The 17329-nt window shown below is 42.6% G+C and overlaps 1 protein-coding gene across 15 annotated transcripts in view; it reads right to left on the bottom strand.

The window, feature by feature from the left end:
• Window positions 1-17329, bottom strand: part of LOC116841439 (potassium voltage-gated channel protein Shaker) — a 154862-nt gene that overhangs the window by 17247 nt on the left and 120286 nt on the right. For all 15 annotated transcript variants that reach the window (XR_004377558.1, XM_032809360.1, XM_032809359.1 and 12 more), the window contains 3 exons: window positions 3652-3775; window positions 1223-1488; window positions 193-836 (listed from right to left, as the gene is read on the bottom strand). Coding sequence is in view for 14 of the 15 variants with exons in the window: in XM_032809360.1 (XP_032665251.1) it covers window positions 193-836; window positions 1223-1488; window positions 3652-3775 (1034 nt within the window). In the remaining variant the exon portion in view is untranslated. The remainder of the gene's footprint in view (window positions 1-192; window positions 837-1222; window positions 1489-3651; window positions 3776-17329) is intronic.

The following is a 17329-nucleotide window of genomic DNA, read 5'->3' as shown; positions in this document are numbered from 1 at the left end:
AATCATGATTATATTTTATCTAAATAAGGAAAAGTCTTATCAATCCCAATACTGCTCGGAGTGAAACACCTGAAGGTAGTACGATTTGTTTACACAAGTGTCGTAAACATACATCTACATACATTATAAGAGTAAACGACAAATTCTTATTACTATTCCTAACCCTTCGATGAAAGGCACCATCGAACTCACCGATGAAGAGGAAAAAGATGAGCAGGCCGAGTTCCCTCATGGAGGCCTTGAGGGTCCGCCCAAGGATCTGGAGGCCTTTACTGTGCCTGGACAGCTTGAATATCCGGAACACTCTGACCAGCCTGATCACCCTGAGTATCGCCAGGGACATCGCCTGGTTCGTGCTCTTGTCCTGCGGGCTTACCGGCGCCTTGGGTAGGTTCAACGTGTCCTCCTCCTCGGCCACCACCGTGGCGAGGGTGATGAAGTACGGAATGATCGCGATGATGTCAATGATGTTCATTACGTCACGGAAGAAGTTGAATTTGTTTGGGCAGGCGAGGAAGCGCACCGATAACTCGAACGTGAACCAGATGATACAAATAGTCTCTATTAGGAAGAACGGGTCCGTGATGTCCGGCACTTCGTCCTCCTCGATCTTCGTGCCGTTCGTCGTCGTGTTGAAGACCTTGTAGTGCTTGAACTCGGGCAGCGTCTCCAGGCAGAAGATCACGATCGACAGGAGGATCACGAACACGGAGATTATGGCGACCACCCGGGCACCCTGCGAGCTCTCCGGGTACTCGAACAACAGCCAGACCTTCCTCTGGAACTCGTGCGCCGGCAGCGGCTTCTCCTCCTCCTTGATGAAGCCCTCGTCCTCCCTGTTTGGGTGGTCGGTCGCTGCTTCGTTAATCCGGCAACATTCTCTTAAGTCTTCTACACGCGCGCGTTTGTCTCTCGCATTTGCGGTTCCCAGTACAAACACTGGGGACGTCTTTGTACTGGGGTCGAAAGTTTCTCTATTTGAGATGTGCTTCTACGAGAGCGAGAGAGATGGGAACATTGTCGGGTGTTGCAACTGGGATCTGAGGAACGTTTGAGGACGAAATCGCTCTAAATTAATCAAAGAATCCATACATGATAACAGCGAAACTGTATGATCGATAAGTTCATAGAGTCGACTCAACGCGTTTACACTGAATGTCATGATACCGGGGCGAACAATACGCTACTTCAAGTGTCCGCTGAGAACCGAACACGTTCATACCTGAACTTGTTGGTAGCCATCTCGCCCAACTCGTAGAACTTGATCTCCTCGGAGAAGACATCGAGCGGGACGTTGACCGGGCGGCGTAGGCGGCCGCCGCTCTGATAATAGTAGAGTATGGCATCGAAGGAGGGTCGATTCCGATCGAAGAAATATTCGTTGCGTAACGGATCGAAGTATCGCAGCCGCCGTGTCGGATCGCCGAGCAGCGTGTCCGGAAACTGGTTTAACGTACGCAGCTGTGTCTCAAACCGTAGCCCGCTCACCTGTCGATCATAGTAATCGATTATTGGCACGGTGGCGCCGCGCTCTGCTGGGCGGGGCGCGCTGCTCAAGCGGCTAATTGGGATGGGGGGTGGTCGTGGAGGTTCTCGTCACAAAGGGACTAACGTATTATCGGGGATTATCGCGTCGATCGAGTGGACCACGCACTCATCTAACGTTATTAACTTATGCTGAGCGGCGCGACAATTTTAGACTTTTGGCATTTCGGACAAAAAATTCGCGACCCTTTCCCCGTCCTCCGACCTGAGTCGGAGATTAATTGTATCGACGAGTCGGCGAGGCGATTCGTGGAACGATGATACCACTCGTGATATAGCGAGAATTCACGAAACTAGATATCCTAGAATGTGTAATTGGCAGGATGTGTTGAGCCCCGAGAATCCCACTGTGCCGAGGAACTGCACAATCCGAAATTCGCGGAAACGAAGATAGGAATTAACTAACGAACTCGGAAGCCGGAACTCACGGAAGCCCTGCATCGCATTCGGGCGATGCCGCGCGGCCTTTCTAGTGTCAAAGCAAACGACGGAACTAATTTTCTCTTCGCGGCAATCACATCGTCGCTATTTTACATTTCTTCACGAGAGAATCGCATCGCCTATTTATCTCGATAATAACGACTCGACTAACGATAATCGTAGGAGCAAAACACTCAAGTTTTCATTCCAGCCGAGACGATAAAGAGGCATGGAGGGAGTGAGAAAATGCGAGACAAAAATAAAAGCGGGAAGCATAATCCCGGGGACGGAATATTTCCGCTCTATCCCCCTCGCTCCGAGATCGTATCTGAAATTGCGCTTGAGAGTCAACGAGTAGAGGAAGCATATTCACGCAATTCATCCGTCGTGAAGGAACGACACGCTACCGAAAATCAACGTTCCCTGTTACGTTCTACCTTCTTCTTAACTGTTCTTGTGTAGCATTCTAAATCCCTTAAATTTAGATTATCAATATTAGTCACTTTGATCTACACTTTGAATAACAATTTAACAAAAATATTTACAATTGGTATTACTTTATTTTTCCTTTTATGAAAAACAAATTATTAAAAACGTTAAGGCAGGTTACAAAAATAATTGAAAGCGATTGAAAATGACTCTACGTTGGCAATAACAAACTAACTGCTGATCCAAGACTCAAAGGGAGTTTGAAGAGAACACGCTCAATCTTCAATGGCGCCTCGGCGCTCTTAACGTTTCGCCTTTAACCGAGCAGCACACACATTAAATCTCCGATTGTGTGCGCGTCGCACGTCGATTCCACACACCCACACACCCCGCCCACGCGTCGAACGGCGTGCTTTGACCCCTCGCAAGTTTTCGAGCCTACCGACGAAGGCCAGGTGGGAAGAGCGAAAAAAGGGGGTTAAACGCATCGATCGAACCGATTGCTGTAATTGGCGCAATGCAGTCGTGTCATCCGCGAGGACAGATAATTCCGTTCACACAATACGACCTTGGCGCTATATCGCCCTCGATTCCAAGACGAACTTGGATGGCCGCCAAAACACGGCCTGTAGGTCACTTCTCGTGTCTTGAGATAATCTCGCCTCGTCAAAAAGAAGAGAGCGCGCGCGCGACTACCGAAGCGGACTGGAGTTTGCTTAAGCACGGAGGGAGTAAACGCGTAATTGTAAACGCGCTTGACGAAAGAATCCCGTCATGACGGCAGCGGAGGAGCGGTCAAGTGAGTGGAGATCGAAAAGCGATATTTAAACGGAGAATTATGTTTCGAAATAATAATATATTTCACTTTCTCATCCTCCTTGGAACGAGAATTTACGGCGGCGAGAGGATTCGCGGGATTAAGGATTCGTGGCGCCAAGGTTCCGTGAAGACGAAACTTTTTGAAGATCGGGGATCCCACGTTCCAAGAATCTTCGCGACGCCAGGGATCGCGAGGAGCCAAGATTCTTCGCAGAGCGCACGCTTCTCTCCCGGGAATTTTTTAATCTAAATAATACAAAACGACAGAAGGGATATCGTTCTCGAAATGACGAGACGCGATATCGCGCGTCACGATGAAAGGTCGCGCTCAAGATCGTTTTCTCCGACCGGGATGGACCGAGGAGTGCCGAGAGATACGCAAGGATTCTCTCGGGATTCACGGGATTACTCGAGTATAACGTTAAAATTTACACTCACGTTGATGACGACCCTCTCGCAAAAGTCATGATCGTGCGGTATGGGCTCGAAGTGCGTGACTCCTGTGTATTGGGTGTGGGGGTTCGTTCCATCCTCGTCCTGGCTGCTGAGTTTCGGCAGCGATCTGGAATAATCAAAGTTACCACGTCGTTAATAGCTCCCTGGCTGTGTGTTGCAGGAGTTTTCAACACGCACACCGTTATCCCAGTAGGATTTCGCGCGTCACGTATAGGATGCAGCATCGCGAAGATCAGAGGGAGACATGTAGATTACGCGCTAAATTAAGAAGAAGAAAGAAGAAGAAATTCGCGCGCGTTGATCTAAGTAAAACAACGAGTTTGCTCAAAGTAGAATCTCACCTATCGAAACTCTCCGTAGCTTGCTAATAGTGTGAATTTCTTTTACGTTTTACAACACATTGATATAGCGGATAGCAGTTTTTTTTCGCTGCGTTCTTCTGCGTTACGCGAAGAAAATATCATAGTGAAAGTGACGTTAAAAATATATTCCCGTTTTTCGTAAAGCTGGACTATACTAAAATTGTAGTATAAATTATCACAGAAATATTTAATCTGAAAATCTACCAAATATAACATATAAAAAACATTTAAGTAATCACAATAATTTTTATGTGGTACAACATGCATAACACTTTCGAACGAACATATAGTAATTTCAGTCATAATTAATGTATGGCTCAAGATTACAAATATTTTGTTACAAAATTATAAGTATAATAAGAGCCACTCTCTCAAGATGTACAATCCAATATAAATAGTAAAAAGTAAATAAGATCCAAACACCGTTGTTAAAATTGATTACATTAGATGTAAAACATTGACATAAAAGTTACAATATGCATAAAAAAATTCAAACGTTTCCTTGGAGATAATTTTATTAACTTTGTTAATATTTTGCCTATCTTATATATCCACGTTCTCATTTATGTTATGCACTAACTTATTTCCTTCCGTGCAATTTATACAATTTCCTTTTTTTCTTTATCGTAAAGAAGGATGTTAAGTAAGTAAATAAATAATAATAAATAAAGCCGTAATTTTTACCAAAATACATCTTCACAGTAGGATTTCACTTATTGTAACTCTCTGTAGCTTGCGAATTTTTGTTCTACCTCACAACACACTGAGACACTTGCGATAGCAGTTTCTTCTGCGCTACATTAGGTAAGTAGGCTTTCAGTTTACCAGAAAGTGGTCCGCGGAGGCTGTCTTATTAATAGACTATCAGACAGACGCGCGCATGGCATACGCGTCTACCGAACTACTCAGACACTCGACGTTCTACTGACTAAATCAAAATAGAAACACACGATGCATATGCAGTCTATACTACGATAGTCTCTACGTGTTAATGCCTACTCGTTATTTAGCGTTCTCCTCTACTGTGGAGACTAGTGTGTGTACCACGGTGTGTCGATGGTGTGTCGAGCAATCGAGCACGCGCGCCTCGCTCTCGATGATAATAACGGATCGGAAATATGCGATTCGACCAAACGCCGGAGCGACAATCGGGAATTACGTCGGCAGGCTGCCAGGCACGTTAATTAACTCTCTCGAACGAGCGAGCAAGTGAGCGATCGAAACAGCAAGATTGAGAATTTTCAGCGTCTCTGAATGCCCTTGGAAATAATGCTATGCCTCGGAAGCGAGATATATAAGGAATAAATTAAGTTGCCCTCCCTCCCGATACATTTATACAAGATGTTTGACGGTACATAAGACAGCCGTCGTGTGCTCGTAGATTAGGTCAAACTGAGCAAGAAAGTTCTCTACCATTTTGCAAAAACCAAGTTTTGAGTTATTAATTAAAGATGATATTGGCGAATAATCGATGCGGTAGACGAACACTGTAATGGTGACGTTTGCTATCATGTGAACATAAATTAAACCAAAAACTAAACAAAGAAGAACGTAACCTATCGCTTTTATTCGCAATCATCAATTGGCGAGCGGTAAGTAGAGGTTTGAGGCGCGATCATTCACCAATTTTCTTTAATTAATAACTCAAAAGTTCACGTGGTTGTTTGCAAAATGAACTTTTTTCTCAGTTTAATCTAATCTACAAGCACACAACAGAGATATCGTATTTGCAGTCAAAAATCCTCTATGCAGATAATTAGACGGAAAGAATGGTTCCTACATATCATATAAATTCTTTCCCACTTTACTATATTTCTAGTAGTGTAGGTTGTCTGTAAGATTTAAGAAATATACATGGAAAAAAAGGTTTGGTTGAATTAACCAAATATCTAGTCAAATATGAACGATCCAGAAATTCCGATTGAAGTAACCCGAATTCTGTTTAAGTCAATCAAACATCTTGTTAACTTAAACAGAATTCGGGTTACTTCAATCGGAATTTCTGGATCGTTCATATTCGACCAGATATTTGGTTAATTCAACCAAACCTTTTTTTCCGTGTAGTAAACTTCACTGCAGAACACAGCAGAATTTTTAATAGCACGTTTCAATTCCTAAGATATAGATAGTATACACATGCAATAAAAGGATTATTGCAAAATGTCGATCCACTCCTCAATTACAGCACTCTATGGTAATTTTTATTATAAAATTTCCTCCATGTACAAATAAGAGTCACTCTTGCTGCCTCTATCTTGATAAAACGGCGAATAATCAGAGCAGTGTCGCGTAATCGCGTGTAATCAGCGCGAGTCGACCGCACGTAGAGATACTTTGACGGCATATTTCGGGGGTGAGAGTCAGAACGTGGCCACCCCTACGCCGGATCCCCTACAAGGGGTCTACGCGGCCTCGAAGGTCACCTCGCCCGAATGCTCGCCAGGAGCAGCTTTCATCTCGTAAAAATTCACCCGGCCGGAACACCTCTCCGCGGTGGTGAATTGTTGTTAATACGCTAATGCTCATTTCGCCAAAGGCCACCCTGAAGAGTCGATGTAAGAGGCACGCGCAATAATATCGAAGACCCGATTTACCAGGCACAGAGGGTACATTTTCCCTCTCGAGAGAGACAAGAAGAGACGCGGCGTCGGACGAAGGAAAAATGCCGATGCCCCGTCGAACTTGAGTATCATTGTGCGAAGGATGTGGCCGAAAAGTCCGAGGAAGCCGAGAATCGACCCGCGGCGTCGGGTGGGGCGGTTCTTGTCGCAGGATCGTGCGGGTGCGGTTTCGCTCATCCGTCTGTTTTCGTAAAACCCACAAGATCGGCGACGTAACGAGTTCGGAACAACAGAGACTCCGAGAGACTGCGGCCTTCTACCGAGGCAATCGGGATAATTGTTTCTTCTCGGCGCTCTCGGCGTACCCCAGACGTTCCCAGGATCAATTCCAGACGAACAGCCCGGTACAGTAAGGTGAGAGCGGCAAAGGTCGCCTACAGTGCCGGCGAGAGACTTCACGAGTCGCCCGATTTAGAAGCGGGGATGCATCCAGTCGATATATCCGGCGGGAGTTACGTCGTTCGACGATTTATTTTGGGACGTCAATGGGAAGCCGATGCGGCGAGGACAAACATCAATTTCGAAGACCGTGCACCTCCGGACCGCGGCGATGGAAATAGCGCGACGTCTTGCGGAAATAGCGACTAACGCGGTCCGACATGATGACTGCTGGTGCCGGCACATGCCGACACGTGCTGCCCTAGAGAAGAATTTCACGTGCGACGAATAGGCTCGTGTTGTCTCAACAGTATCTCTTGTACATCGGAATAAAATGTAAGTGGGATAACTGTCGCGCCACGCGAAACGCGAACTTGCCAGAGAAATCGTGAATAGACAGAAAAGAGAGAGAGAGAAAGTAGTTGTTTTTTGATAATTATTACGTTGCTTTCGGTGAGCGCGCGTCAAATATTCATTAGATTGCGCATTACAATGATTTATGATACAGTCTATTGTGCGAAGAAAGCGAGAAGGAGAGACGATAATAATTATGTTCCCATACAAAACGCAATGATTGTTACAACGGCCAGATATGACGATTATTAATGATGGCGCGTCGTTGCACATCGCTTTAAGCGCGTGACGTACATTGCGTGCAATAGTTCGCAATCCCGAGAAATTGAAACGGGAGCCAGATTATGACTCGAGGAAATTAATCCTCCGATAGGTCTCGATTGATGTAGGATACGCGACGGGGGCGCTACATCATTTTGACATTTTGACAAGCGTGCATAACGCGTAGGCTACTGCGCGCATAAATTATTCCAGCCACAATAATTGTGATAAATATCGAGTCGCCGTTGAGTCAGCGGCTGCGTGCGCGAAAGACGGAGAGCGAGGGAATTTCTTTCCGCGAACTTCAACGTCCTCCTTCGCTCGCGAAGGGATTCCAGTCGGCGAATTTAAATTATCGACATCCGGCGGTATTCTTGGATTCATTCATCCCCGCCGCGTTTCACTTTTTCAACGTGACCGTCCTTACGTTGAATTTATTAATATTACCGAAGTTTCTTCTCCCTGCAGCCTCGTCGTTCCGCCACCCTTCGCGCAATTTTAGAATTCTCATCCTTTTTCAGACGAATTTGCCTGAAGAGTGAGTAACAAGTTTAAATCACCGATACCTATTAATGTCGAGTGATGTAAAGCCTGATACCTATTCAGGGCGGTTGCTTCCCGTCAGGGGAGAAACGCGAAAGGTGTCGGTCTCTCTAATTGGTAACGTGAATCTGGTTTAGTGATTACCTTCGACTGAGAAGCAATTCAGTTTATATACCGCCGCTGTTCCAGCGCTCCCGAGCGAGAGACATAGAGAGCTCAGAAACGACAAGAAACAAAAGACGAATTTATCATAAGGAAAAGGAGGAAAAGCGCGAGAGTCGATTTCTCTACTGCGCTGCTGATCGTGCATAGAGTTGGCTGATGAAGTGGATGCCAAAGTGAATAACATACTGCTGAAGCGTAGAGACAATAGTTAAAACGTCACATCAGGTAAGAACTAACACGAAAATGCTATCTTTTTTACATTTCTTTCACCCTGGATTTCAAAACCGTTTGAACATTTATTTTCTCGATGCATTTTAAAATGCAATTTCAATACAAGTACTCTTATCAGTTCCCAGAAGTCAAGTTCTCTCATTGGATCATTGACTGTACTCCAAAAAGGATAAAAAAGTCATGTTTAAATTGCTTTGAAACTCAGTGCATGTATAGATCTTATTTAAATATATACCATTTTGTTTTGCTTTGTATTTAACGCAAAATCTAAACACATATAAAGAAATCTTCCTGCAAACTTTTCTTATATTTCTTTTAAATATAAGATAGCAATATTTTTTTCAAGTGAGGAAAATACACGTTCGATACATACTGTAGAATTTTTGTATCAAGCAAATATTTACGCTAACAATTCGAGATATCAATTTTGAGATTTTTTGTCGTTTTCATTACATATTGTATAATGCATTAATAAATGTTTGCATATACTTTTATTGTGAAAGAGCACAGTCTGTTTCTGCAAACAATATGATATAAACTTTACAGAAAAAAGTCAGTATTTTATCGGAAAAGTTTTCCAGTATGGCATCCCCTTAAAAGTTCCAACATAGACAAATATGTAACCTAATAACGCAACTTATCTTGTACACTTTACATATAAAATATGTTACTAAAAATATGTCACTAAGAATGTCACTAAGAATACATTTGCATGCAAATGTTATTTTGCCACTTATAGAAACGGTGGATTTCTTTATAAATTCACTGCAAATAGTCCAAATGACACAACAACAATCTGTTGAATTAAAGCATATATTAAAAATTTAACAAAAATTAATTAAAAAATTATTATTCGTATAATTGAAAATTTCTATCGATCGATTTCAACACAAATTCAACAAAGTTTTGTCGTTTTTACCGTACAATTAAAAATTTTCCCTCGATGAATTTTGCAACGTATTCCGTATCCAATAGGAAAATGTATCTCCTGAGAATGATTAAAAAACATATTTTATTGGACACAGGATATGTTATAAAATTCATCGAGGAAAAGTGCAACTTTATTCAGCAGACCGTACTCGAACACGGCTTTAAAAAAACGTGATGAAACATTAACATTATAATATCGATAATTTTGTGTTGGAAGTTTTCACCGATATCCACATTTCTCGGTAACATTAATGGAGAAAATTCCAAATCCGTCTTGAGTTAAGCGTTCGTATTGCAATTATAATTAAATGTTACGTTCTGTATTGAGTTGTACAAAGGTTTATTTAAAAAAAGAGACTTTTTAATCGTATGACTTATTAAATTTCCAAATGGGCAAAATAATTCGCTTAAAATATTATTCGCGAAAATCCGCTTCTCAAAATATGACGGGATCATTTAATCCAAATGCAACTACATTACTCTCGAGCATTATAGTACCAAAAAGTAGCGAATTCGGGAGCCCTAAATATTTACTGAACTCTCGGGTCCCTCACTCCCCTTATCTACGACACTTCGCCCACGTGAAGCATCGCTCTTCCTATTTTTACGCCACCATTCGTGTCTCGGCATAATCAGGCTGACCCATATTAAGAGACGAGATCGACGGCAAGGAAAATGAAGAACCGACTGCGCACGAGTCCTCAAGGGAGAGAGACTTGTATACTCCCGAATCCTTAGAAGAGAACTCCGATTCCAAGTTCCAACGTCACCCTTATGTAACCACCTCGGATTCGAGGAAACAATCTCTTCCCCTCTAACATAATTTTTCATCTTGTCGAGATACGAAATCCTTCGAGTAAAGGTTTATTCGACTTCGTATAAATAAAGTCCCGGAAAAAAAGTAGATATTATTTTTATTTATAAAATTGTTACTTAGAATATAGTTACACACACTTGAAAAAAGTTTCTAAGAAATAACTAGAGAAAGACCAACTCGCGTTCACCGCAAGGCCCGAAGGATGAAAAGCTCAAAAAGAACTACAACTCCATTGAAACTTATTATACTTCATTTTTTTCTTTCAAAGTAAAGAAAGATGTATCAGTGAAACAAAAAAGGATGCAGTCGGGGGTGTGTTGGATCTGGATGCTGGTTTGTAGTCACGGCCCTGACTCCGTCATTAATTCAGAGCTTCCTCAAGAAGCCCGGGCCACCTTGTCGTGCTACTTTCCGCTCCTTAATGCGTCGTCTACATTTTTTCGCTGCATCGAGTGCTTCAGCGAATAATAGAGAGGCCACTGCGGAGCGATGCGGCGGTTTTCAACGATCTTTATGAAGTTACGTAAAACGAAGACGTGCAAGAGGAGCAAATATCAATGGCGACGAGTAACACCCGCTTGCTGGAATGCAACATCGTTTACATAATTCTATACGTACAGATTAAAAATGCTGTATATTTTTTTATGGGGATATTAGAAAATTATAATATCTTAAAAAGAACAGTTTATTATGTGTATCCTCCATGTTAATAAATTTATCAATATCAAGTGGAATTTACCAGAATTCAACAGCAATTAAAGGGATGCGCCATACTTGAAAGCTTTACCGAAAATCTTTACAAGAGCTTTACAAAATACTAATAATTTCTGCAAAATTTCTGTCATATGTTGATTACAAAATTACAAATACTTTTGCACAATGGAAGTAAGTGTAAAAATTAATTGGAGCATTGTATAATATGTGGCGAAAATTATGCAAATTTTAAAAATTAATTCTCGAGATATCAGTAGTATAACTATTTGCCTGATAAAAAAGTTCTGCAACTTGTATATTCCACAAACACGTGTTTGTTCTGCTCAGAAAATTTTCGAAGAGCATTGCTGTATTTTTACAACTGTACGTAGAAGTTTAAAACTACAAAAAAGTGGATTTCAAAATTCTTTACAAAAGGATTGCTATATACATGGTTAGGTTTCCCGCTAAATATGGCGAAACAAAGTAGTACACATTTATATAAGATCTATATATACAAGAAATACAAAAAGGCTAGCATAATTTCGTTAGTGCTTATCTAACACAACATTTTGACAATCGTCTCTGCGACATTTTTGGAGTTTGTCACCCACTTTGGCATCCCCTTAAGCAACTTTTTTCTAACAAATTGTAACTGGATACCAATACTCGCTTTTTTCTACCAATACGAAGACCTCAACTTCTCTTCGAGATCCGATCGTCATGTCTTTACGATATGCTATTAGCTTTGTCCTAAAAGGATATATAAAGATAGTTCTACATTAGTTCCTAAAGATAGTTCTACATTAGTCGATCGCAAGTAAACGCAACGCTTATCACGACATCCAATCATAAGCGTTCATGATACCACTGATGCTTCTGACTGGTCGCATGTGTTACGTCTGCTTGCGATTGACTTATCACTAATGTTGTAAAATAACCTTAATATGAATACAAAATGTTATAGACATAACAAATAAATAAAATATACAAATAACAGGAAAAAAGAGAGAGAAAAAGAGAAAGAAGGTCGACGAAGAAATGTGTAACTTCAAAAACTATTTAGCCATGTCCGATTTAACGATTACGTCCAAAACTACTACAGTATTAACAACGAGTATCTTCCGTAATAATTGAAGTGCTCGAAGATGTCGAATTATTGAACAAAATGCTTTCATAAAAAAGATTCTGTCGCGTAAACGTATATGTTGATGAGAATTTCTTCCATGAGAATCTTATCCGTACTGATTTGAAATTGGTAAAAACAGATAGTACTTATCCACCTTATATTGAGTATCTAAAATAAAAAAAATTGTCTACCCCATCCCGATTCTCCGTCGAAGGTTTTTTAAGAAAAGAAACTTTTTTTAAATTTTCTTATGGCAAAAGTATATTTCAACATTAAATTTAAAAAGAAGAAAAATAAATAAGATTGTTTTAGTCGTTTTTTACACTTCAAATTTTTTGAAATTTTTTCAAATATTTTCGGATTAGGAATGGTGAAACCCTTTCAAGTCTTACAGAAAGACTCGTGGGAGTGATACGCGCCATGTCTTTCCTATTTAAAATCTTCCTGTTTAAAATAACTACCTAAAACTGTGAAGGCTAATATAAGAACAATACATGTGTGTGTGTGTGTGTGTGTATGTTTCTTCAAAATATTATATTTCCCTTTTAATCATTAAAATGTTTGATCAGATTTCTATCTTTGTTCAAAGAGCCGCGCCTGATGGAAGGTTAAGATCTTCAATACTCGACACCTCGAAGAAGAACACGAGACATTCGTCATTGGGTGTCGTCGCGACGCAGAGTGCAAGAGTGCGAACGCCCTCGCGTATGCACGCACGTGACGCCGAACGCCCACACAAATCATACATATTCCTTGCGTGCGCAGGCACGAGCCTAAATATGCACGTCGAGAGTGGTCGGCGCGATGAACAAGTCGGACGAGAAACACCTCGCACATGACGATTCGCGAAAGCAACTAGATTCGCGGATGGCCGAGGACTTGACTATTGATCGTACGGGTCCCAAAGTGTTCCGCCGACACGGCCACTCGACGGGAAAAACATCGTTTCTACATACCTAAAAATTCGCTCGGATCTTCTCCGGAATCTACCGAGTCCGTTCAATCCGTGTTTTCTTCGTCTCGCGAATATCAAAGTCTGAGAAATTCTTCCGAGCGTGCTTCAGACTTGTCCACCGCGTCGACGTCGTAATAAACTCGATCTCTCGTGATAGTCACACGAGAGGATGAATCTGTCCCCTAGGCGTAACGTGCCCACAATAACGCAAGGACTCGCAAGGACTCGTAATAATCGCGACGACGACGGAGCGTGCAAGGAATCGCAGCTGAACATTCCGCAGAAATGCTCGGCAGAAGGGGAATGCTTTCCTCTTGTCCTAAAGATAGTCGCAGGTCAGGAATGGGGATATATTTTTAGCGACGAGTTTAGCGCCTCGATATTTAACCACGCTGCGTCTATTAACGTAATTACTCGACCATGTGTACTATGATTAAGAGACACGTGCCTCTACGCTCTCTCGATACCCCTCCGCATTTGTTTTTTTTTCTTTTTTTTCTTCTGCTAGAAGTGGGGAAGTCTCTAGTCCGCGTTACTATCCGGAACAAATTGTTGTGAATTTTACTATTATTTTTTAAAAAGAGATATAAACACTTTGCTGTCTTCCTCGTATCAAAAGAGCGACGAACAATCTAGATATCCTGTGCAATTGGCACTTAAATTCAAAGTAATAACAATCGTTCGCGGATTAAAGCATGCATGGAGAGAGGAAAGAAGGAAAAAAGTACGCGCACTTACATACAGTAGCGATTGTCACGATCCGCGAACATGTGACCGTTGAGCTTATTATTAGATCGGCTCGTTGATCATTCGATCGTCTCTCCTCCGGCTTTTGTCCGAGGAAAAACACCACGAATAAACGAGCCATGTGACGTGGGACGATCGCGCGAATCGCGCCGCGAACCGTAAGCAGGAATAAACGCAACGACCATCAAGGAAAATGTGGCTCTCTTTCTCTGTTTTTCTCTCTCTTTCCCTCTTCCCCTCTCTCTCTTTCTCTCTCTCTCTCTTCCTCTCTCATCTCTCGAGCGCGTAGTTTCTTCGCGAATCACAAGTGCATGAAATCGTAAAATGCGTTTTAGAGTCCCGCCACTAGCAGAAAGCGAGTTAAACGCGACGGGGGCCTCCAGTTTAAATTTACGCCCCGCTAGTGGTCTCGATGGCCGGCCCTTAAACGCACGATCGCAGTAAAACCAAAACGATCTGTTTAGCCCATGAATGGTTTTATTCTTTCTCAGACACCGATTTACCGTAAGCAGAGCAAGCTGAAAGAAGTAAGATATCACGCGCTTCTGGCGTTACTGCCACATGAGAGCTCAACGTCCGTGGTAACGTAAATAATAATAATAACGACAATGATATCCACATAGCAATAAAGTCAATGTTATTATCACTAAAATATTGTTGTAATATCTCGATAAATTAAATATTTGTATATACACGCACACACTTCGGAATACAATGTTGCATCAATTTTCTCCATCGCGGAGAATAGCACCTTAATGTTGCTAAAACATTAGCTCAAAACGATAAGGTAGTTATATTTTGATAGATATTGAAATGACATTAATTTAATCGCAAGACAATTTTAAATTAACCAAGAAAATCTTGTATTAATGTTTAGATTTAAAATTTATTAAATGTCTCGAAAAGTATATATATAAGTTTCTCTTTAAGGTCATGATAACATCGCCATGACCATCTTTAGCAACATAATTAAAAGCTTTTTAACTTTGATATTGCACGGGAAAGAAATCTGGTTGGATTAAATGTGCAGTGAAATATAAACGAATCAGAATTCCGGTTGAAAATTACCATTTTTTTCAAGTTAACAAGATTAAAGCCAAACAAGATTTCTGATTAACCAGAAATTGCAACTAGGAACGCTTCTCAACTTGAACAATGAGGCAGAACTTGCAACTGTGAACACTTCAACTTGAACAGTTACAAGTTCTGGTTCAACTAGAATCTTAACAGAATTTGAACAGAATTCTAGTAACTTTAAATGGAATTCTAGTTCGTTCATACTTCACCAGATATTTAATAAATCCAACAAAATTTGTTCCCAATGATATATTATTTTTGTGTTATGTGAGATACTGTTGCGACAGATGGAGCGAAGCGATCAGAAAGGTGATATTGCAGCCTTGCTCCATCGAAATTCGCAAAAGCTACATACACGATGCGTCTATCTCTGTCTATAATTAAGAAACCTCCGAGTTACTTAATGGCAGCCTCGTGTTTCAGACAATACCGACATATTTGAGCTATCGAGGTCGCGAGCTCTCCGGATGCTTTGAATTTCAGAGGGCGAGAACTTCGAGTCTGAATCCAAAGTTCTAAAATTCACGATAACGACGCGCTTAGGGTCTCCCGACGATGACGAAGTCTTAAAGTAGATATGCATCAGTTGCAAAATCCATGTCGCCCGTATCGAAATTAGGGCTAACCTTTGGCGCATCGGAAAATAGTGTCTAAAGTTTCCTCAATTAGATAGATCGTTTCATTAGATTTGATTGATTGGATTGACCTTCTCGCGGTAAGCACGCTTCTAACGTCAACGCTGGCGCACAGTAACCTCGTTTTTACAATTTTCAAAGCGCCGGCTCGAGCGATAATAACGGTAACACGTAACACTTTAATTATAAATCGCTGATAATTACGCGTAATAGACTGGGAAATGCGGGAGTGGGCACTCCCGAGCGAGGGAAACATGTAAACGACGCTCCATCGTATTGAAGACATCGGAGGCTCGAAAGAAGCTGGAGCTTACACGGAAGCAAAGAGCTAGCGAAGAGTTGCAGTGAATCAAGCATGCCGTGAGATTCCAACAGCCTTGTTGTGAACGCGCTATATCTCGCAGACCCACCCTCTAGTTCGCATGCAAATCAACGATGAAGGAACAGGCACAACACTAAGACTGGAGGACCTCAAAGTTCAAAGATCTTGAAATTCTCTCGAATCTATGCATCCGCGAATTCAAACGTTATTCAAGGGACGTTCAGGTGTATCCGAATCGCTCCAAACGCACATATCTAAGTCTGGCAGTAAATCCAAACGTCCAAGAATTATGTAGACCGAAAGATTGCCAAAAATCTACACGCTATACATTCAATCATCGTTACCAGCAGTGATGAGGGAGAAGGCAACGCGTTCGTCTACCGCTATTTTTATTGCAACACAGTCGAACGACCTGCCGTCTATCGACTCAACAGTCGCAACACAATTTAACCTTACAGTTCTTTACCACACTGAATCGCGGCGATTCTCTCAAGACCGGAGGGATCTCTTCTTCTTGAGGTTCCTCGGGTCGTGATCCAAGTATCTGGTAAATCCGATCAAACTAAATAAGCCCCGTTATGTAATTCGCGACCTGTAAGGATCCCGCGAATCATGGATTGCGCGCGCACGCACGCGATGTCGCGTTACGGATGTATGTCCATCTCTATCACTATCGCTATGCACATTCAAATGACCTGTCGTCTATCATCTTCAACGCTTCTATGACATTTTAACCCTATGTCGACTTTCGCTACTGAATGCGGCCGTTCGGCTCGGCCTACCTCGTGTCGCCGTGTTCCTCCGCACCATTCCGGTGGGGGCGTAGGTCCTGCCTCGGTTTGAGGACAGGGGTCAGCCCCCATTTCTCGATGAACTCGATGCGGGAAATCTTGGCGCTTCGCGGCGGTTACGAGAGGGGGCGAGTCCCCCTCCCGAGCCCCATGCCACCGGAGAGCGGTGCACCCCCGCACAACACGCACCCTTCGATGGTCCCTCTCCGCCACCCTCGCCGCCCTTGCCCACCCTTTGTTCTCGCTCTCGCACTATCTCTCGTTTCCTTCTCTCACACGCACGTTGCTCCGGATCAGTCGCCGCTTCTCATCCCCGCGCAGCGATCCTCTCCTCCTCACGGATCGCTCTCCTCGGACTGCCGCACCACCGACACCACTGTGCACACCACCACGATATCAGTATCCAACACCGAATCACAGTGCACCGGGATCACCAATGATCACTTGTGATCAGTAGTTAGCGCGGCGGCAGCGCAGAACGCACGACCAAAATGGCTGCTGGTGCTGCTGTTACCGCTGACTCTCTCGCTGCCCTCTCTTCCTGGCACTTCGGTCCTTCTCTTGTTTCCTTCTATCCTTCGTGAGCCCTCTCTCTCTCTCTCTCTCTCTCTCTCTCTCTCTCTCTCTCTCTCTCTCTCTCTCTCTCTCT

Source organism: Odontomachus brunneus, unplaced genomic scaffold (assembly GCF_010583005.1).
Source record: "Odontomachus brunneus isolate Ranch 3 - 2012 unplaced genomic scaffold, Obru_v1 Obru_scaffold_015, whole genome shotgun sequence".
In the NCBI taxonomy this organism is placed as follows: Eukaryota; Metazoa; Arthropoda; class Insecta; order Hymenoptera; family Formicidae; genus Odontomachus; species Odontomachus brunneus.
This window is presented reverse-complemented; position numbering and strand designations above follow the sequence as displayed.